The sequence below is a fragment of the Choloepus didactylus genome, chromosome 18 (genome assembly GCF_015220235.1).
Source record: "Choloepus didactylus isolate mChoDid1 chromosome 18, mChoDid1.pri, whole genome shotgun sequence".
NCBI lineage: Eukaryota > Metazoa > Chordata > Mammalia > Pilosa > Megalonychidae > Choloepus > Choloepus didactylus.
In genome coordinates, this window is record NC_051324.1 from 27,154,934 (window position 1) to 27,178,007 (window position 23,074).

Sequence of the window (23,074 nt, forward strand, 5' to 3'; positions counted from 1 at the left end):
TTCAGTTTCTGTTCTGTAGTCCTCAAGGAGGTTGAGTTGTTGTTCAGCTTCCTCTAATCTTGTGTTACGAGTATCCATAGTCTTTTTAATTTTGCCAGTAGTTTCTTTAATTTTCATAAGATCATCTATTTTTTCATTTACTCTTGCAATATCTTCTTTATGCTCTTCTAGGGTCTCCTTTATTTCTTTATATCCTGTGCCATGCTTTTCTTCATGTCCTTTATATCCTGTGCCATGCTCTTGTTGCCTGTCTGTAGTTCTTCGATTAATTGCTCCAAGTATTGTGTGTCTTCTGATCTTTTGATTTGGGTGTTTGGGTTTGGGTTCTCCATATCATCTGGCTTTATCATATGCTTTAAGATTTTCTGTTGTTTTTGGCCTCTTGGCATTTGCTTTACTTGATCTTTAATTTGTCATAATTGTAGCTTGGTGGTGTACACTTTCTCTAACTAGCCAGCAGATGGTGTCCGTGAGTCACCTATTCCCCTCAAGTCAGGTCTCCCCGGCTTTGTCTTTGTGGTGTGTGGGGATCTGATTCTTGTGGGGTCCAATTGGTGCACTTAATTTGGGTGTGTTGTCAGTGCTGTCCGCCCTGAATGAGGGGCGTGTGTCTGAGCGGTTAGGGAGGAAGGGCAGCTTTAATAATCAAACCTCCCAGGTGTTCCCAGAGATTTAAGGCTGCTCTCTGCCTCTGAGCCAGAAGTCCTTGGTATTGGCGTAGGTTCCCTGGGATTTCCGAGTGGTTCTCCCTTCCCTGCTGTGCTCTTCCAGGACCTCTGCTGAGGGAGGGAGGGCCGTGCCGTGTCACAAGTGCGTGCCAGCCTCCAGGGAAGCCCTGGGATGCCAGGTCATGCAGGGGCGTTCCCAGCCCGCTTCAAAGATGGTTGAATTGGATGAGTTAACTTCCCCCTTTCTACACAGCTCCGCCCTCCCAGCTCTGGTACAATCTGCTGTGGGTTTATTAAAGGCCACTGTCCACGGCAGATATTGTGGCGTGTGCACAGTGCTGCAGGAAAGACTCCCTGTCACACTGGGTTTCTTGGTGTGGCTCTGTGCTGTGGGTTCAGCCGCAGGCAGGAGTGCCCCCGCCCGCCGGGGAGATGGCCGCAGGTCGTGCGTTTTTTTCTCCTTTTGGCTCGCCTTTGCTCCCCTGGGCCTGAGACAATCAGTAGTGGACATGGGAAGGGGTATCCTCCACGCCAGACACTGAGGCGTTAGCCCAGCCTGCTCCCGTCGTATCTGCAGCTGCTCCCGGGCTTCTTTTTTTTTTTTTTTTAAAGAACTAGTCTGTCTCCAAACACCAACCCACCATTTCCTCACACCGCAGCATGCCTGAGGGACTTTCAGCCACCTCACTCACTCGTTTCAGAATGCAGACTCCTGGTTTCACCAAATGCACGGTCCCTGTAGATTTAGTCTGGCTGGTGCTACTCTGGAAGTGGTGTTCTGGGTCACTTTCTGGTTTTTATTTCTTATTTTTCACGGAGGTGTTTTTTTGCCCTGTCTCACCTAGCCGCCATCTTAGGTTCTCCAGGTACAGTTCTATATATGTCTGTTAGGTCTAGTTGGTTTAGTACATCATTCAAGTTCTGTAGTTTCTTACTGATCTTGTGACTAGGTGTTCTATCCATTATTGAGAGTGGTGTGTTAGAGTCTCCCACTACTATTTTGGAACCATCAGTTTCTCTCCTCAAATCTGGCATTATATGCTTCATATGTTTTATGGCTCTACTGTTAGGTGCATATGTATTTAAAATTGTTACATCTTCCTGATGAATTTTCCCTTTTATCAGTATATAATGATACCTTTGTCATTCATAACTGTTTTTGACTTAAGGTCTACTTTATCCAATATTAGTATAGCCACCGCACTTTTGCTTTGGTTGCTACTTGTATGGTTTATTTATTTTTTCTATCTTTTCACCCTCAATTTACTTGTGTCTTTGACTTTAAGGTGAGTCTCCTGCAGATAGCACATAGTTGGGTCATGCTTTTTTATCCATTCTGCCAGTCTCTTCCTTTTGACTAGAGAGTTTAATCATTTACATTTAAAGTCACTATGATAACACAGGTCTTTCTTCTGCCATTTTGCTCTTTAGCCTTTGTGAGTCTTATACTTTTTTTGTTCCTCACTTCTGTTAAAGCCTACTTTTATGTTTATTTGCTTTTATGTGTTATACCCTATTGAGTCCCTTCTCACTATATCTGGATGTATTTTTCATCTCTTTCCTTGTGGTTACCATGGGGTTAAAATTTCGCACCCTAAATATATAATAATCATATTTGGTTTGACACCAACTTAATTTCGATAGCATGCATATAAACTTTTCCTATACCCCTCTGTTCTCCTATCATTTTTTTTGTACTTATCACTTATATCTTTGTACATTGTATTTCCAAAAACCTAGGTTTATCATTACTTTTTATGCGTTTGCATTTTAGCACCTGTAGGAATTAAGCATTGGAGTTACCAAACAATACAATACAATAATACTGGCATTTATAGTTACCCAAATGGTGACCTTTACTATAGTTCTTCATTTCTTTATGCTGCCTTGATCAAGCCACTGTCTAGTTTATTTTCCTTCCAGTCTGAAGAACTACATTTAGCTTCATTTTTATGGCAGGTATAGTGGTGATGAGCTCTCTCAACTTTTGCTTATCTGAGAGTCTTAATCTCTGCCTCATTTTTTAAAGAGAGTCTCACTGGATATACGATTATTGGCTGCCATTTGTTTCCTTTCAGCACTTTATTTCAGTGCACTGTCTTCTTGTCTCCGAGGTTTCTTCTGAGAAATTGGCACTCAATGTAACTGGGACTCCCTTGTATGTGTTGCTTCTCTCTTTCAGTTCTCAAAACTCTCTCATCCTTTGCATGTAATAGTGTGATCAGTATATGATGGGGTGTATTTTTCTTTATGTTTATCCTGTTTGGTGTTCTCTGAGCTTCTTGTATGTGCATATTCATGTCTTTTGTTAAGTTTGGGTAGTTCTTCGTCATTATTTCTTTGTCTGTTCCTTCTGCCCCTTTCTCTCTTTCCTCTCCTTCTGGGACTTCCATGCTATGTATATTGGTGTGCTTGATAGCTGTCTTAGGCTATTTTTTCTTTTTTCTTTCTGCTCCTCAGCCTGACTCATTTCAAATGTCTTTTCTTCATGTTCACCAATTCTTTCTTCTGCCAACTCCATTCTGCTCTTGAAACCCTCTTGAGCATTTTTCATTTCGGTTATGTGTGGTCTTCAACCCAAGTAGTTCTGTTTGCTTCCTTTTTAAAATTTCTGTCTTTTTACTTAGACCCTCATGTTCATTTATTGTTTTCCTGATTCCCTGTGGTTCTTTCTCTGTAGTTTCCTTCATCTCCTTGAGCATTTTTAAGATCATTTTTTCAGAGGCTTTTTTGTTGTTGTTGTTATGTCTGCATTCTTGTCTTCTTTGTTTGCGTTTTCTGTATTTTTATCCTCTTCCTTTGGATGGGCCTTCACCTCCTTTTTGTTTGTCTTGTACTCTTGTTGCACACCATACATTTTAATATTTTTAAACTTTAACTCTGAAACTTACTCCCTACAATGTCTGTTTCTTCGTTTTGAACCAGCTGGTGATAAGATAGAGATTTTCTTGAGCTTTATTCCATCCTATCAGGAATGTCTGTCCAAGGTGAATGTGGTGTGCAGAGTTTTCCCTGTCCTTCTGCACCTCTGTCTTGTCCTGGGATTTTGATTGTTAGTTGTTTTGGAGTTCCCCTTTTTACAGGGGTTTAGTTGTCTACTCTGTTTCCCAAAAGATAGACATCCCTCTCCCGGGTATTTGTGGCCAACAGACCTTTGTCCCAAACTATTTGCTTGTATAGTTTTTTAATACACCTTTCATTATCTCATGCTGCTTTTGCCTGAAGGGTAAATTATCGGAGAAGGGTGACTCAGAAAGGTCTTTGCTAATTGGTCTTTTCCAGCCAAAACAAGGCCAGGGACCCATGAATGGGGTACAGACCAGCTCCAAAGTGCCCTCAGTAGGGCATCAGAAAGGGCTCCAGAAGCTTCTCCTACAGCTGAGCTTTCCTGGCCTTCCCAGCAAATGCAGCCCTTCAGCTAACTGTCCCCTACAACTCTGCGGAAGTGCTGCATCTTTACATCTCCACTGCCTCTGCCCATGTCTCGGGAGGGTTGAAACAATGGCGGTCACAGCATTTGTTCAGGGAGGGTTGAAACAATAGCAGCCCTCAGAGCTGGGACCCAGCCATCCAAATTCGCTAATTAAAACCTGTGATCAGCAATTGGCAGTGGCCACCCTGTTCTTGGGGAAGAGGATTTTATGTCCCTTTCTGTCACCAACAAGCTAGCTAGGAACCAGACTGTGACTGCCTGCCACAAGAGTAGGGGATGGCACCAGTAGCTGTGTGCAGAGAGTAAATTACAGTTCTTTACTGTAATTTTTCTGCCTCTCCCCTCAGTTCTTCCCTGGATGTTGTACAGTTTTCTTCTGCCTCTGGAGTTTCAAAATAGTTGTTTCAGGCAGTTCCTGCTGTTTAATAGTTGTTTTGGTGGGAAGACTGAGTCCTGGAGCTCTCTACTCTGCCTTCTTCCCCAGAAGTTCAAGTTTAGCTTTTGACATGGTACATTTGAGGATGCATATAGATGGAGATGTGAGATTTTAATTCAGGAGAAAAGCCAAGAGGAGAAATTTACAGGTTTGTTAGTGAGCTGCAAAGAAGGGTTGAGATCACGAGAATGGATAAATTTTTTTGAGGAACAGAATTTAGAGCAACAACACAGCTTTGAATACATCCTTATTTAGAAGACTGAGGGGTTATTATAGCCTGGGGAGTTAGATAAGGATGGAATGGTTTGACATAGACCAGATCTGGGACAGTACAATATTTAAGAATGAAAGTTAACTTTTAAAAAGGGCATATCAATTAGCTAAAATGAATAAATTCTGTAATAATTCAAAAGGACAATGGAGAACAGATTATGTTTTATTTTGGGGGGGAGTGGTTTGAGAAAGATTCAAATGTGACATCTATTTGAATTATGGAAGTGAAAACCACAAATATCAATTGTCTATTCTTTATAGTAAAATTTATAGAGGCTGATAATTTGCTTATTTATTAGGTAAATCTTAAATCAGAGAAACTGCTTATTCTATCTTATTGCTTTGTTTGAATTCTGCAGAAGTTGTTTCTGGATAGTTTACGGAAAGCACTTGCTGGCCATGGAGGAAGTAGGCAGCTGACAGAAAGTGCTGCAATTGCTTGTGTCAAATTGTGTAAAGCAAGTACTTACATCAATTGGGAAGATAACTCTGTCATTTTCTTACTAGTTCAGTCCATGGTGGTTGATCTTAAGGTAAGATGCTTATTATTTCTCTACTAAAAACTTCAAGAAAATTAAATGAAAAATTATTATGTTTAAGATCATTGCTAACAAAGTTATGAATCTTCTTTGATAAGTTCTTAGAACATGCTTTTGTTGTTACATCAGCCTAAACAAAGTGACTAAATATGAAGAAAACACAGAATTAGCCAGTTTTCTTAAATTAGCATAAATTTACAGACTTGGGTTTAAATAATATAGAAATTAGGGCGTGAAAGGAACCGTATGTGGTAGAGTAAGAATTATGTCAGGCTGATGGACCACAATATTGACATGGTACTTCTTATGGCAGCTAAATATTGATGCCATCTATGTGGATGATGTGTTGATATTATTAAATACTAGTAAAAAAGTACTGCATGACTGTTTAAAGGCTTTTGTTTTCTGTTGGAATTTTTATAGAACTTGCTTTTTAATCCAAGTAAACCATTTTCAAGAGGCAGTCAGCCTGCAGATGTGGATCTAATGATTGACTGCCTTGTTTCTTGCTTTCGAATAAGTCCTCACAACAACCAACACTTTAAGGTAAGAGCATTGCTTTATACCAAAGTATGTTTACTAACGCTGTTATCCTTTATAAATGTGAAAAGTCTAGAAAGATGTATAGTTACACCTTTATCAGTATTTTTCAAAGATGTTAATTTCAAGACCTTGAAAATTATTCTGTGTTTTAAAAGTTTGCATTTTGGTTTGCCTTTTTCCTCAGTTGTGTGACTGAATATTTCTTAGAGAAATAGTCTACTATTTTTTTCTTCCTTCTGTAGATCTGCCTGGCTCAGAATTCCCCTTCTACATTTCACTATGTGTTGGTAAATTCACTTCATCGAATCATCACCAATGTAAGTCTAAAAGGTATTGCTAAATTGTTTTTAAAAATTATTTCTTTTATTCTTTCTGTTTTTTTTTTTTTTAAAGAAAAAGGTTTACAAAAAGCTTCTGAACTTAGTTATATGGTTTAGGAAACTTTTTCAGAAGTGGTTATATCTAGTAATCTGATACGCAGTTGAATTCAGATTCAATTATATTATATCTGATATATAATTTGAGATCATATTCAAATGTGATCTGAGGGCCCTTATTGTATGAAGGTGGAGTTAATAGAATCCTTTGGAAAGATTAAACCTGAAACATTTTATTTAGACCAAAAGCCGCTGAGAACAATGCCACTAAAAATAATTTAACATTTTCATTCCAAATCTCTTCACAGATTTTTATAATCTTAATCTTTTCCCAGCATTCAATACATTCTTACTTGTCATCTTACCATTTAAATTAGAAGTAGTAGTATTTTATGTTGTAGTCCAGTATGGTACATTTACAAAATTGTGAAACTATATTTGATTGTACTTTTCATTCCTCTTTAAACAAAATGAAATAGTAACACACTTTAAAAAGAGGTGTTTAAATGTTGGAAAAGCATATCGGACAAAATTAGTAAACTTGTTGGAAAGCATTTGGGAAAACTTTGACTCGGACATTGATACATTAAGTAGAAAGATAGCAAAACCTTATGAGATTGCACTGTAGAATTTTAAAATTCTTGTTCTTCTGATTATGAACAGTCATATTTTGCGTGTTCCTGGGTCTGTGTATAATCAAATTCAATTTTAAAAGTGTGCCTCTGATGATTTAAAAATAACACCCCACCTAGATTTGCCTTGGATGTACCAAATTAAACCAAGTGCTTTTTTTCAAAGCAGTTTTATTGAGATATAGTCACATACCATACAATCTATCTAAAGTGTACTCTCAATGGTTTTTATTATAATCAGAGTTGTGTAGTCATCACCACAAGAAATTTTAGAACATTTTCAATACTCCATAAAGAAAAACCCCAAAAACCTTAACAGTCACCTCTCAATCCCTCTATCCTTCCCCAGCCCTATGTAACCAAGAATCTAATTCTGTCTCTATAAATTTTTTTGTTACTTACATTTTATATAAATGGGATCTTATAATATGTAGCAGTTTGTGTCTGGTTTCTTTCTCTTAGCATAATTTTTTTAAAAATTAATGTTACTTTTTAAATTAGAGAAGTAGGTTTATAGAAAAGACATGTAAAAAATACAAGTTCCCATATATCCCCCTATTGTTTACCCTTTGTGTTAGTGTAGTACCTTTACTACAATTGATGAAAGATTATTAAAATAATGCAGTTAACTATAGTCCATAGTTTACATTAGGTGTATTTTTTCCCATATACCACCCTAATATTAACACCTTGTAATAGTGTCATACATTTGTTATAATTCATGAAAGAATATTCTCATATTTGTACTGTAACCACAGTCCATTGTCCACAGCAGGGGTCACTGTATTATACAGTCCCATGTTTTATCTTCTGACTTTCCTTCTAGTAACATACACGACCCAAAACTTTCTCTTTCAACCACAGTCACCAACATAATACAGCACTGTTAATTTCACAGTGATTTGCTACCATCACCACCATCCATTTCCAAACATTCACAATCAACTTAAATAGAAATTCTGCACAAATTAAGCGCCAGCTCCCCTTTCTCTACCCACATTTTCTTTTATCCATTCTTGAAAGGGAAAAATAACTGTAGAACAAATCATTAAAAACATATTTGGTTTTTCTAAATGGGGTGCTAGTTGCATTTTGGGTAGGACAAGTCTTTATTGTGCAGGGCTGCCTTGTACATCGCAGGGCATTTAGCATACCTAGACCCCATTTCATTTAAATGATGGTTGTGGCTACACCCTCACCACCACCCCACCCCCCCCCGCCCCCAGTCACTACAAACAACCAAAAATGCGATACGGATTTCCAAACACTCCCTGTTAGAAACGATATCTCCCTCAGTTGAGTACCACTGAATTACATCACAGGTAGAAATAACAATAAATACTCTTTGTTCCAGAAGGGCAAATTTAGTGAATCTGATTGTAGGTAAGATACATTTTTTTAAAAAATTACTGCGCTTTTGCCAGTGTAGTGAGCCAGAGCATTGTACTTCTGAGATTTATTTTCAAGGTTACTTAAAAAAAAAAAAAAGTTGATTTCCCCCCAGGTTTATGTGTAATTCAACAATAAAATAAATTATTGCTTGCTTTCTCCTTTTTGATCATCTAAAAATATTCCATTTATTAGAATGGATAATTGCACATAAATGCTTAAAATTTGTATTTAATAAACCCAAGTATGTACTTTTTGATAGCTTGTGGCTAGTTGCTTTAATTGTGAAATATTTTTGTCTACAATTAAATATATAGAGCACTTTCAAGCATGGACTTGGCACTGCTGTAAGTGGCTGAGCTGCTCCTTTATGGGTTTAAAGCATGCCTGGAGTGCTACTTCGTGCATGCGTCAGTGTACACGGTGAAAGTGATTGTGCATCCTTCTATACTACAGCGAATTCTGCATGTGTGAAGGTGTAGGTTGTCTGTACCAGAGGTCAAGACAATAGGAAAGTCTATTTTTATAAAGAAAAAACTGTATTGACTAATTTTTAAAATATCAAGCATTAGTAATCTTTCAATGAAATAGTTTGAAAAGAACATATATTTACTGAGTCTGTAAAGTATCTTTTAGTTATTGTTTAGTAAAATTGTTTCTTGTTAGGGTTTTTTCTCTTTGATTTGAGGTTAATTGAAAACTTTATGTGAAGCACTTCCCGACTGAAAAAGATTATAAAATAAATATGCAAATTTGCAGAATTGACTATTGTAGAATCTCACTGAAGATAGTTATTATGAAAATATTTTACATCTTAAAATCACGTGAAATTTTCCTTTGATATTTGGACTCCTCACGTTGAATTCATTCATAGTGTAAGATTTCTTTTTAAATGATTCTTGGTTCAATACACCGCATAAATTATCTTTTTCCATTGTTCTTTAGCCAGTTTACAGATTTTTTAAATTACCACATTTTCAATTAAAGTAAAAGGTTTCCTGTGTGTTTTTGAGGATTTATGTAGAAGCAGTGATGGTATTTGAACCTTTCTTTTGCTTTCCTGAAACATACTCATGCTCAGTTCATAAGTACTATGTTTAGTTCTAAAATATTCCATTGTTTCCTCTTAGGAAATCTTAAAATCTCTTCAGTATTTGAATATTATAGTGCAAGTTGTTAGCTAGCAGTTTCTAAAATGGCACTTATAATAATATTGTCACGTTTTTCATTATGGCATGAATAAGTGTTGAAGTACAGTTATAATATCTATATTATGAATTTAATCTTGCTAGACTTCCTTTAGGTTAAATTAGATATGTTGTAGTAATTGGGGGGTTAAAAAATAATACTTTTAAGAACTAGGTATCTTAGCCATCACTAATACATGCTATAGCTGGTATAGTACTTAGTATTCTATTTTTTCTTTGTGGTTGTTCATTGTAGTTTACTTATGAATAGTTCACATATCAAAAATGAGATGATCTCTTCCTGCCTAGCAGTTTTAATTGAAGGCCTTATTTCTGAGGTATTTGAAAATTTATTTAAATAATCTCTTGAAGAATTGCCATATATTTTGCTCATTTTGTGTAAATACTCCCATTTGTTTGGCAATAAACTTAGTGTTTTCAAGGAAAAAGAATGTCTACTTTAATTTACTGGTTTCAGAAAGGACACATTTGCTCAAAGGAACTAAAGTGTATACTAAAATATGTACTAAAAATATACTAAAATTTTTACCAACTACATGATGCAAAATCTAAAAGTTATTTTATAGGGTGTACCTGGTACCACAGTACAGTTTCAACAGCGATGGAAATTTGAATAAGATGTTATATGGGATGATCTCTTCAGTTAATCAGCTTCTGACAAGTTATTATGGGGTTGGCAGGATGAAGAGGACTCTCTGCTCGATGCACTTGTGATCAATCAGTTCTTTGTTATTATAAGGATTAATCCAAGATGTATAAAAATAGTAAATAAATAGAAGTCAAGTGGTATTGATTGCTTTGGACAAGTCAGATAACCAAATTGCCCAGAGTTTGACTCCTCCATTATGTAACTGTTAGTTTTCTAGGGCTGCCATTAACAAATTGCCACGAACTAGGTAACTTAAAAGAAATTTATTCTCAGAGTTGTGGAGGCTAGAAGTCCAAAATCAGTGTATCATCAGGGCCATGCTCCCTCTGAAAGCTCTAGGGAAGAATCCTTCCTTGCCTTTTTCTAACTTCTGGTGGTGCCCGGCAATGCTTGGCATTCCTTGGCTTGTAGCTGCATCACTCCAATCTCTACTTCTGTCATTACATGCCTTCTTTCCTGTCTCTTCTGTGTGTCTGTATATAAACATGCTTTACCTTTCTCTTACAAAGACACCAGTCATTGGATTTAGGGCCCACTCTCATCCAGCATGACCTCATTTTACCTTGATTACATCTGCAGAGACCTTATTTCTATTCACAGATGTCAGAGGTTAGGACTTGAACATGTATTTTTGAGGGACACAGTTCCAACCCACTTCAATAACAAAACTAAAAATTGATCACTTTTTAGGAATTAAAGGGATAAATAAAGAGTTGAGGGAAAATCATAAATAATTGTGCTCCCTCATAACTTTGGGGGCCTTTCCTGACTGGGGTTCAGTCTTCAAATTGTGTATAGTAAATTGGTTTTATAGTTTACTATCCAGTAGTTAAGTTTTTTGATACAAAAGTTACAACAGTATAACTTAACACTACTCAGAATATTCTGAGAATTACGGGTGAAGAAATTAAATGTTGAGAATTTAGTATATTATTGAATCAGGAGGAATCTGAGATTAGGATGTGTGAAGCTATTAAATCCCCTCTTAACTTTCATCTACTATTTGAATATATTATTGTTCTTCTGGAAGTTTCTTAAAGCAGGAGAGTTGTAAATTGGAAGCCTGTATTTTAAGTCATCCCATTCCAAGCATACTCTCCATATTTAGGGAAAATTCTTCCAATCACTTTTGCATTAATAGATAGACAAACTATAGATTTAGTGATTTTTGTGATTGCCATTTTCATATGTTAATTGTTTCATTTTAAAGTAAAAGTTAAAGCTACATTTCAAATAAAGTGGGCACTAAAAACTCGACATCAAAGCTAAACAGATTTAAATGAAATAGAAAAATATTTACTTTAAAATAATTACATTTTAAAAATATTTAGAAATCAGTTTGTCATTTATGGTGATCATTAGTCTTTCATGTGTTGTGCCATCATTGCATATCAATTTAAGATTATAGGTTAACTAATAGCTTTATCTCATTTACTAATTTCATGTTGTAATTATTGTTGTTTGTAAACATGTAACTAATGGTTTGCCACGTGTTCTTTGAATGTTGTGTTGAACCACTAATCTCTTTTAAAGTGATTATAAAAGAGATAATAACATTCTTAACTGGTAAAATATATAATATATACACACGTATCTGAAACGTGTAATACCTTAATTTTTTTTTTTTTAAAGAGTAAAGATTGGCTGCTGAGTTAGCTCTCTAGAAGACTCAGATTCACTGGCTTGTCAGTGAGAAAAGACAGTCTTATATGTCTGTGCTCATGAAGTGGGCAGTTTGTCTCATGCTCGTTATTGTATTTGAAAATAAATGTGTGGTTTAATGTTTGAATTAAAAACAGTATTTGAAGACTTTTAAATGATAGTATGTGTTTGCATGTTCTCAGAGAGTTTTTGACAAAAGGATAAAATTTAAAACTACAGTGATAACGAGAATATATAACTCATGCAGATTTGTATTTTTCCTTCCTTATGATCCTTCTGCTTTTCTTCAGTCTGCATTGGATTGGTGGCCTAAGATTGATGCTGTATACTGTCACTCAGTTGAACTTCGAAATATGTTTGGTGAAACACTTCATAAAGCAGTACAGGGTTGCGGAGCACACCCAGCAATACGAATGGCACCGGTAAGATTAATCATTAGCTTTGAATCCCACCTTCTTCCTGTTGCATTTTCAGTGTCTTCATCCCATTCCTGCAGTTCTGATTATTTTAGAAAATTGAATGACTCTCTCCTTTTCTATAAATCTTGTCATTTGCTATATATTGAAATATTGTTGCAATTCTAGAAGATGTTCGTTTTCCACTATTTCAGTGAATTGAACTTACTTCTCTTAGGGAAACTTTTCACACAGAGCTGTTAAAATCTTAATGAATTCCACTTTTTTTTTTCTTTTTTAGTTTAGGTTCTTTTTTCTTTAACTCTTCTCTATGAACAAAAATATTTTGATTAGTTCCTCTTTTTTTGGGAATGAGTAAGGGAAGCTGACTCCTGGTTTAGAGTGAATGTTCCTACTAAAGCACAGTTTTGCTCATTGGATGCTGAATATTACACATAGGAAAGTAAGAATAAAATTTAAAAAAATTTATTTAAGTATTTCATATTTCAGCAAATGTGTGCTGAGCATTTAAAAATGATAGTTGCTTTGACATTAAAGTTTGTTTAAACTTAACTAAAAGCAGACTCTTTTCAAATTAGGTATTCTAACATAATTTCTCCTAATATAGAATTTAAAACTCATTGAGCCAGTTTAAACAGACAGTTATAGGATTGTGTAGGTCATTTCTTGGTATTTATTTATAGCAAGAGTATTATACATGGCAACTCTTGACATTGATTGGTGGTGCTTTGTCTTCTGCTTCTTATTTTCTATTCTTATTGGCTGCTGTCGCTCACATGATCAGATGCCAACCAGTCACTGTTTTGCATGGCAGTGGGCTTCTTTGGCTGTAAGTATTACCCATTGTAACTACCTCAGAAAAGTCCTAGTTTCTTTGACTTTTCTGTGTATAGTTACCATTATAGTTCCATCCTGTCATTTCAAATGAAAATGTAGCATGTCTTCACCCTCCAATTTTATTTGGTAAATTGGTCATTTCACATTTATAAGGTGATTTAATGCAGCTTCCTCTCTGGCATGTTTCTTTTTCAAACTTCCCTTAGTGAATAAAATATTTTGATTTTATACAGTTGTGTGGTTCACTCTTATCCAGTTGTCAGTGATTGTTTCTGAGGATGTTTATCTTAATTGTTCAAATAGAGAAATTTGCTAACCCATATATTTTGGGATTATTTATCCTAAAAATTATAGCCAAAAGAGCATGTTTTAATGAATAAACTTTAAAATGCAAGGTTATTTTTTAGTTGATTTTTTGTAATGCCAAGTACTTAATTTTTTAAAAAGTTGAAAAACTTTTAATCCTGGTATATATTAATTGGAAGTGAACATAAATAATACCTATGTAAAAATATGTACTTTAACTAGTCATTGGTTTTTTTTAATAGTTTTAGAAAATTACTAGTAAGAAATCATTTACAATTATTTATTGACTTATTTAATTTTTCCAGATAGCTTCTGAGTAGTTATAACTTTGATTTTTTGTTTTAGTTTACAACCTCTTCTGGTAGAAAATTAATGGCCTCTAGTAACAGGAGTTGGTGGAAAGTTTAATATTCACTTCCTATTTATCTTCAATATCCAGTTTACCAGCTATCCATAATTTAATTTTCTGTACATGAGGACTGAAAGAAAATGAGACTAAATTATTCTTTTAAACAAAGACAAAATCTGATAAACAGCCTAAAAATATTCTCTACATTTAGAATTCATTTTACTTCTTAGCTTTACTTAACTGATTCTAGGAGCTATGATACTGTACTACTGATTATTATTTCATAAAAACCATTAGTAGAGAGAAATTCCTCTTTCAATGCAAGGATACCTGTGATAAATTTTATTTATGATTTATTTCTAACTATTTTCCAAAAGCATTAGTATACATGTTTATCTTCAAAACCATTCTAAAGCTGTTTGTGTATTTATTTGTATGTATGACATTTTGTATGTATGTATATTTGTACATTGTGGCTAAAGGACACCAGGGAAAATAATTAACAAATTAATATAAAGCTTTTTTGAATAAGAAAATTTTAGAATTTGAATGATCCTTTGGGCGACTCTCACCTGTCCTAAACCTGGTGAGCAAATGGTCAGACAATAAATATGGAAGTTTTGCGCTCTGTGTGCCAGGCAGAACGCTATTGCCAGGGAAGCTGATGAACTAACTGACACAGCATTTTCCCATAGACATTCCAGTCTTGTACCTTTTGCTTGAAGAGTCCTAATGATGAGCTTATTTATAGTGGTCATAAAATCTTGAAACACAGGCAACGATACATAATAAATGGTTTAGAGATGTTGCACTAAGGTTTCTCAACCTCAACACTATTGACATTTTGAAGCGGATAATTCTTCCGTGTAGGGAGCTGTGTTGTGCTTTGTGGATGTTTAGCAGTATCTCTGGCCTCTACCCACTAGATGTCAGTTACGCCCACCCCTACCCCACCCCACCATGACAACCAGAAATGTTACCATACATTTCCAAATATCCTCTGGGGGATAAAATTGCCCTCAGTTGAGAACCACTGCATTATAGGATATGCTCAATGGGTTGTCCCTCAGCATTATCACAAATGATTCGGGGCTTTGATTTTCACTGAATAAACCTAAGCCTGTAGTTTGCTGCAGAAGTAGCAATCAAGGAGTTCAATCTGTGAAAAAGTAAAATAGTATCTATGTTTCCAGGCTTTACAACCACCCTGTATTTTGGAAACAAGTTACTTGTTGGGGAGAGGTGTTTGAAAATTTTTTCTCCAACCAAGTTAGTATCGTGTCCATATCACTGCTACCCATCATTGATCTCTTTTTTTCTAGAGCTCTATAGAACACTTTTGATTCTTCCATAAGGCAACAGTGCTGATAATTGAAAAAAGTTATCCTGTTAACCCTAAGAGTTCTTTTATGTATATAATTTTAGAATTGGAAGGGGTTTTATTATTACAGCTTTCCTTTTTTTTTTTTTTTTTTTTTTTTTTTCCCGTTTTTATTGAGATTGTTCAGATACCATACAATTATCCAAAGATCCAAAGTGTACAATCACTTGCCCCTGGGTACCCTCATACAGCTGTGCATCCATCACTTAATTTTTGTTCAATTTTTAGAAACTTTTAATTACTCCAGACAAGAAATAAAGTGAAAGATGAAAAAAGAAAAAAAGAAAAGGAAACTCTAAACCTCCCCTATCCCTAACCAACCCCCCTCAATTGTTGACTCCTAGTATTGATATAGTACGTTTGTTACTGTTCATGAAAAAATGTTGAAATACTACTAACTGTAGTATATAGTTTGTAATAGGTATATAGTTCTTCCCTATATGCCCCTCTATTATTAACTTCTAATTGTGTTGTCATACATGTGTTCTGGTTCATGAAGTGATTTCTAGTATTTGTACAGTTGATCATGGACATTGCCCACCATAGGATTCAGTTTTATACATTTCCATCTTTTGACCTCCAACTTTCCTTCTGGTGACATATATGACTCTGAGTTTCCCCTTTCCACCTCATTCACACACCATTCGGCGCTGTTAGTTATTCTCACATCTTGCTACCAACACCCCTGTTCATTTCCAGACATTTAAGTTCATCCTAATTGAACATTCTGCTCATACTAAGCAAGAGCATCTACATTTCTTCCACAAGGCAGGAGGGAGAGTCAAAGAAAGTAGAGAGGCAAAAGAAAGAGGAAACAAAAAAAAATGACAGCTAGGAAGCAGCAAAAGGAAAAATAACCTTAAATCAAAGTAGAATAAAGAATCAGACAATACCACCAATGTCAAGTGTCTAACATGCCTCCCCTATCCCCCCCTCTTATCTGCATTCACCTTGGTATATCACCTTTATTACATTAAAGGAAGCATAATACAATGATTCTATTAGTTACAGTCTCTAGTTTATGCTGATTGCATCCCTCCCCCAATGCCTCCCCATTTTTAACACCTTGCAAGGTGTTGCTTGTTCTCCCTTGTAAAAGAACATATTTGTACATTTTATCACAATTGTTGAATACTCTAGATTTCACCAAGTTACACAGTCCCAGTCATTATCTTTCCTCCTTTCTTGTGGTGTCTCACATGCTCCCCACCTTTCTCTCTCAACCATATTCATAGTTACCTTTGTTCAGTGTACTTACATTGTTGTGCTACCATCTCCCCAAATTGTGTTCCAAACCACACACTCCTGTCTTCTATCACCCTGTAGTGGTCCCTTTAGTATTTCCTGTAGGGCAGGTGTCTTGTTCACAAAGTCTCATTGTCTGTTTGTCAGAAAATATTTTGAGCTCTCCCTCATATTTGAAGGACAGCTTTGCTGGATACAGGATTCTTGGTTGGTGGTTTTTCTCTTTCAGTATCTTAAATATATCACACCACTTCCTTCTTGCCTCCATGGTTTCTGCTGAGAGATCCGCACATAGTCTTATTAAGCTTCCTCTGTATGTAATGGATTGCTTTTCTCTTGCTACTTTCAGGGTTCTCTCTTTGTCTTTGACATTTGATAATCTGATTATTAAGTGTCTTGGCGTAGGCCTCTTCATATCTCTTCTGTTTGGAGTACGCTGAGCTTCTTGGATCTGTAATTTTATGTCTTTCATAAGAGATGGGAAATTTTCATTAATTATTTCCTCTATTATTGCTTCTGCCCCCTTTCCCTTCTCTTCTCCTTCTGGGACACCAATGATACATACATTATTGTACTTTGTTTCATCCTTGAGTTCCCAGAGACGTTGCTCATATTTTTTCATTCTTGTCTCCATCTGCTCCTTTGCGTGTAGGCTTTCAGGTGTTTTGTTCTCCAGTTCCTGAGTGTTTTCTTCTGCCTCTTGAGATCTGCTGTTGTATGTTTCCATTGTGTCTTTCATCTCTTGTGTTGTGCCTTTCATTTCCATAGATTCTACTAGTAGGTTTTTTGAACTTTTGATTTCTGCCGTATACATGTCCAGTTCTCCCTTTACAGCCTCTATCTCTTTTGCAATATCTTCTCTAAACTTTTTGATTTGATTTAGCATTAGTTGTTTAAATACCTGTATCTCAGTTGAAGTGTACTTTTGTTCCTTTGACTGGGCCATAACTTTGTTTTTCTTAGTGTAGGTTGTAATTTTCTGTTGTCTAGGCATGGTTTCCTTGGTTATCCAAATCGGGTTTTCTCAGACCAGAACAGGCTCAGGTCCCAGAGGGAAGAAATATTCAGTATCTGGTTTCCCTGAGGGTGTGTCTTAGAAAATTGCTCCACCCTGTGATGCCTCAGGTCACTGTGCTTTTCTGCCCAGCAGGTGATGCCTGTTAGCCTATAATTCTTGACTGGTATGAGGAGGTATGGCCATGTTCCCCCAGGCTCTGGGGTCTGGTTCTGAATGGAAAGGGCCCCACCCCTTTCCTCCTAGAGAAGACAGACCCCTCAGGTGGAGGTCATTAGCATTTCAATGGTCTCGCTCTCTGCTTGTGGTGTCTCCACCCTTCCCAGAGTCACAGCCCTGGAAACTGAAAATGACTGGGGCTTTCTCCACTGAGCCGAAAAAGAAACAGATAGTCCCCTTCAGACCCAGTCCAAGGCAACCCTCCGGCTCTCCCAGGTCAGTCGTCACCCAAAGCCTCTGTCTGTTTTTTGGGGCTGCGTACCTGTAGCGAGCAGTTCACACTCGCTACTTAAAACCCCAGTTGGAGCTCAGCTGAGCTGTATTCGCTTGCTGGGAGAGAGCTTCTCTGTGGCACCACGCGGCTCCGCAGCTCAGGCTATGGGGGAGGGGGTCTCCCGACCTGGTTCCACAGGTTTTACTTACAGATTTTATGCTGTGTTCTCGGGCATTCCTCCCAATTCGGGTTGGTGTATGATGAATGGATGGTCTCGTTTGTCCCCCCGCAGTTATTCTGGATTATTTACTAGTTGTTTCTAGTTTTTTGTAGTCGTTCCAGGGGGACTACTTAGCTTCCACTCCTCTCTATGCCGCCATCTTGCCTGACTCCTCTATTACAGCTTTCTTTAACAGTGTGTATGTGTATGTGGTGTTTGATTCATTTTTATGGGTTAGGAAACTAAGGCTGAAATGTTGAAATGAATTATTAATAGTCACGTGGTTAGTCCATAGTCAATTAGTGTTAGTTCTAAATTTCTTGACATTAAGTCCATTTTCTTTATAAGGTTCTTCAGCTGTCTTCCTTCACTAGCTTGTTAGCTTGATGGAGCCACAGCAGGAGACTCTGTGGCCAACTTTGATAACCAAGATTGGAATCTCAGAGGCATAATGGGTTTCTAAGGGGACGGGATTTGGACTGCACAGCACTTGGGAAAGGGAGATGGAGAGGCTGGGACCTCATCACCTGGAAAGCATCTTTGCTTGGAAAGCAGATTTATTTATAGTTTGAGAAGTAAATGGCTTACGGTCCAGTGCCCCCCCCCCAACAGGATAGTATGTGGCACATAGTAGGCATTTAGTATATATTTGTTGAATGAGTGAATAAATTCCTTGTTTGACTTGATTTCAAAACCCTCCTCCATCTGGTTTGCGTCTCTTCTGGAAAGAATCTTTTTATTAAAAAAAGGAATTTTTTATTAAAATTATATGTTAATACTTGATTTTGCTGTGTCAGATGTAGTTTAATAAGTGATTAAAGCTGGTTTAATAAGTGATGAGACCTGCTGTCTCAATACCACGTTTCTATTAGTACAGTCTCAGATTGCATTATCTTATATTGAGCTTTTAGTCATTAAAACTTTCTAGCCTTTTTCATATGAGCTACTGAGTCATGGTTTCTCTGTTTTATCCTTATGTAGTATTTTTTTAAAAAAATTGAGATATTTGTCTCAGCAAACATATTATTTTAAAACTATTATCTCGTACCTTTATTGAAATTTGAGTCTGCCATTAATAGATGTTTTCACAAATATATAGAATTTCTGCACATTTTGTGTCTTACAAAGAGGATCCTGGCTCAGCAAATACTTCTTACATGCTTATAATTTAGTCGTGTGGTCTTACTTAAGTCTACAAACAGTTTTGACCCTTAATAGATAACCTGAACACACCTCTGATTCATGAATTTCTTACTGGGCATGTCTGTCTCTCTTCTTTGGCTAGAGTATATATACCAGTTTGGATTCCTACTAATATCTGCATTATGGAGTATCAACTAATAAATTATGATTGAATTATCTTTTCTTAAATGTTTCTAATTAAGAAATGTGTGGTTTTTTTTTTAAGTAAGTTGTTCCTGACTTGTAACTCATTAATGGTCATTAAATTGAAAGATGTTTAAATTGAATAAATTTATTTGCATTTCTCAAGTTTTACATTTCCTACTAGGCAGCCATGCTGCAACAAAATTTGCTTGCTGATGCCTATGATTAAGTGCTAACATAATTAAACTAATACTGACTTTTTGGAAATGATTACTTGATATACTGTAATTCTTATATCTGTTAATTTTTGTGTGATCTGGTTTTCCTGTTCAGTGGCCACATCTGGGAAGAGCAGTTTGATAGTTATACTTAGTTATACCTTACTTAGTAAATAAATTTGTTCAGTGAAGTTTCACCTTGATCTAAGGTGTTACCTTGACTTAGAAAGTTAAAAAAAAAAAGTTTAAAAGAAGAAATAGTAAAACCAGAATTTTATTAAATACGTTTGGTGAAACATTTGCCTTGAGGTTATAAATATAAAAACTAACATATTTGAAATTTTTGCTGTTTCTCCTCTGCAGGAGCATTCTTGAGTATAAATGTATATATTAGATGGCTATTCTTTTCTTCTGAGGACCCAAAACCTTCAGTGTTCTTGAATGTAATAACAAATGCATTTCTCACATTTTTAAACATTGAGAATAGCTGCTGTGTATTACAGAAATGAATCTCCACTTTTTATCTTTGAAAGACATACTTGTTAGACATTTCTATTATGGGTTCATAGATGCTTGATAGTCTATTGCCTAGATACTTACATATATGTTTAATAAAGGTGTACCTATCAAAAAGAGATATTTTTTGTCCTTTTAAAGGAAAAAGGGAAATGTTTTATAAGAATGAGAAAAGGTGCTATTGGATCCAGAATATAATTGTTGGATTTTCAGTTAAATAACATCTGTAATCAATTATTTTAGTTCATTGTAGCATCTCTGGTTGAAATTTTCAGTGATTTAATCTTTCTCAAAAGGTCTTTATTTTTATGAGAGTTCCTCAGACAAAACAAAGAACTAGCGAGAGGTAGAATACCATTGAAGGAAAGAGCAAGCCTGCAATTAAACTGTTAAATACAGTGATTGCCTATTTAGCATATTTCATCAATTCTAAGAAGCACTTATTTTTACTTTTAAACGTCTCTGAAATTGGAGGTCATCTTTTTATGATATCTTACAACTGTAATTGACAGTGGCTTTTCGTTTCTTGTGATACGTAAAATAATAATGCATTTTAAAATCAGTAATGCCTTAGATTCTATGAAATATTTGTATTAATGTGTGTGAGATAAGTGTTATTAAATGAGTTGCTCAGTGTTTGCATTTATGACAGGTATAGGTCAAATATTTTTGTCCCTAATTTTTCACATTTTGGAAAAAAAAATTTATTTTTAATGTAGGAGTCAACCTGACATTAATGCTTTTAGTATTTTAATAGATTTTCAGTTTAACTTTATTAGATAAATTATATAAGAATAATATAAATGGTGCAAAAATAACTTTCCTTGTTTTAAGCTTAATATTGAACCTTAATACTTATTAGTGTTTCTATGAATACCACACTTTTGGTGAAATAAAATAGTTTTTGTTTTTTCAAACCTTTTAAAATAAATTTCTTTTAAAAAGTTATATAGCTTCTCTCCTGAATCTCATGTCTGATTCTTACAACTTGATATCCTGTTTTTGTTTTTAGAGTCTTACATTCAAAGAAAAAGTAACGAGCCTTAAATTTAAAGAAAAACCTACAGACCTGGAGACAAGAAGTTATAAATACCTTCTGTTGTCCATGGTGAAACTAATTCATGCAGATCCAAAGCTCTTGCTTTGTGTAAGTATTCTTTATTAAAATGCTTTGAAATTATTACACTAACTTAATTTGGGTTGACTGAAATGCCAAGACCTTTAAGCACTAAAAAGTGCTTGCTGACCCTTTTGATTATACCTGAAACCTCAAACATCCCTAAGAAAACTGAATTATAGAGAATACTAATATAATTAGATTAGATTTTTTTATCTTATCTTCTTAATTTCACTTTCCATTAAAACAACATACTTTGGTGGAATCTTCTGTCCTCACCCTGTTAACAAGTGATATATTATCTAGACATGGTCCTGGGATGGGTGGTAAGAGTGACAGTCAATGAGGCAGTGAAGCAACCATAAATCACAGTGCCTTTCACATCTATACTCTTTTTTTAAATCTTCGAATGCTATAATTTAGTGTTTCTATCCTCTTTCCTGTGATCAGATTTATTATCATTGGCTCTGCCTACAAATACTGTACTGAAAGGAGAAGGAGATGAAAATGGACGTGGTTAGTAGTCAATTATTGTCATAACTCTGTTCTTACTGCCTCAGATAGTAGTAAAATTCTGGGAACATCACTCTAGTACACAGAGTAATTAGGAACTAATAGATGTAAATGAGTAATAGTTACATGAAATGATTAAAAGCTTTGTTCTGGAGACAGATACTTTCTAGCACTGTGATTTGGTTTACTTACTTGACCTCTCTGTGCCTTTGTTTTCTCAAACTTGCTTGACCTCTCTGTGCCTTTGTTTTCTCTCTGTGCCATTGTTAAGATGGAAATAATACATGTAATGCTTTTAGGAGCAAATCCTGGCTCAAAATAAGCAGTAAATAAATATTAGCTATTATTACTGTTGATAAATTACAGTTAACATTAACATTATTTTTATTATGCCCCAAATATGACATTGATATATTGTCAAGTTTATAGTATAGCATGTTTAACTCTGTGGAGTCTCTCCAGTCCCTGGATAGCATCATCAGAAAAGATTCTGTATTGCTTTATTCAACAACAGGCTTCTTGAGTGCTAAGGTGCTTTCAGTTTTGATGGCATACTTTCAAATTACTATAATGTTGGGGATTCATAACTTGATGTTCTGAAGTTATAAAAATGTGTGTGTGTTTATTTCCTGGAGAGGGATGTGGATGGAGGGAGACAAAGAGAGAATATTCCCAGAAGGAACAGTGACCCCAAAAGAAGGCCTATGATATTCTGAACTCCTTGAAAAGCCCATCCAAATTTGTGAGTCTAACAGAATAAATTAGTCAGAACTTTGGCCTGGAAAAATTCTGTAAAATCGATCAGTGAAAGTTTAAAAAAGTAATGAAATACCTTTTCTTCTTATTTCTTTGTTATATAGCCCAAGTTTTTTTGTGGTGGTATTTCATCATGCATGTCACTTATATGTTAGTATCACTCTGTTTTCATGACCATAGTTCATGTTGAGAGAATGCACCAAGCTCACTGGTGTTATTGTGTTAAATATTTTCTTTGAAGAGCAAGAGCTTAAGCAGAACTTACTGTTTTTCAGGTTTGAAATTTAGCAAGCAGAAAAGGGACACTTAAAAGTGAAATTATTTTCTTTGCCGCCATCTAGTGGTTAAGCAGCTTTTCTCAAAGTAACCATAGGTAACATTTAATATGTTGAAAAATTTGTTGTAAATATTTATTTCATATTTTATAAATACAAATTCTAAATCTTGGTAAATAGGACTATAGGAATGATTATTAGATGGTCTCAATCATGGTATTTTTAAAGTAATATGATTTGTCTTCATCTTTACCATCCCTGTCCTAAACCATATTACTCTTATTTTTTTCAAGCCTCCTAACTACTCAGTTTATATCCTTTCTTATCTCCCTCTAATCATTT

At 35.4% G+C, this 23,074-nt stretch overlaps 1 protein-coding gene across 5 annotated transcripts in view; it reads left to right on the forward strand.

Moving 5' to 3' along the window:
• NF1 (neurofibromin 1) overlaps positions 1-23,074 on the forward strand; it is a 357,521-nt gene that overhangs the window by 140,795 nt on the left and 193,652 nt on the right. For all 5 annotated transcript variants that reach the window (XM_037809844.1, XM_037809847.1, XM_037809845.1 and 2 more), the window contains exons 9-13: positions 5,170-5,343; positions 5,773-5,895; positions 6,135-6,209; positions 12,100-12,231; positions 21,084-21,218. In XM_037809844.1, coding sequence (XP_037665772.1) covers positions 5,170-5,343; positions 5,773-5,895; positions 6,135-6,209; positions 12,100-12,231; positions 21,084-21,218 — 639 coding nt within the window. The remainder of the gene's footprint in view (positions 1-5,169; positions 5,344-5,772; positions 5,896-6,134; positions 6,210-12,099; positions 12,232-21,083; positions 21,219-23,074) is intronic.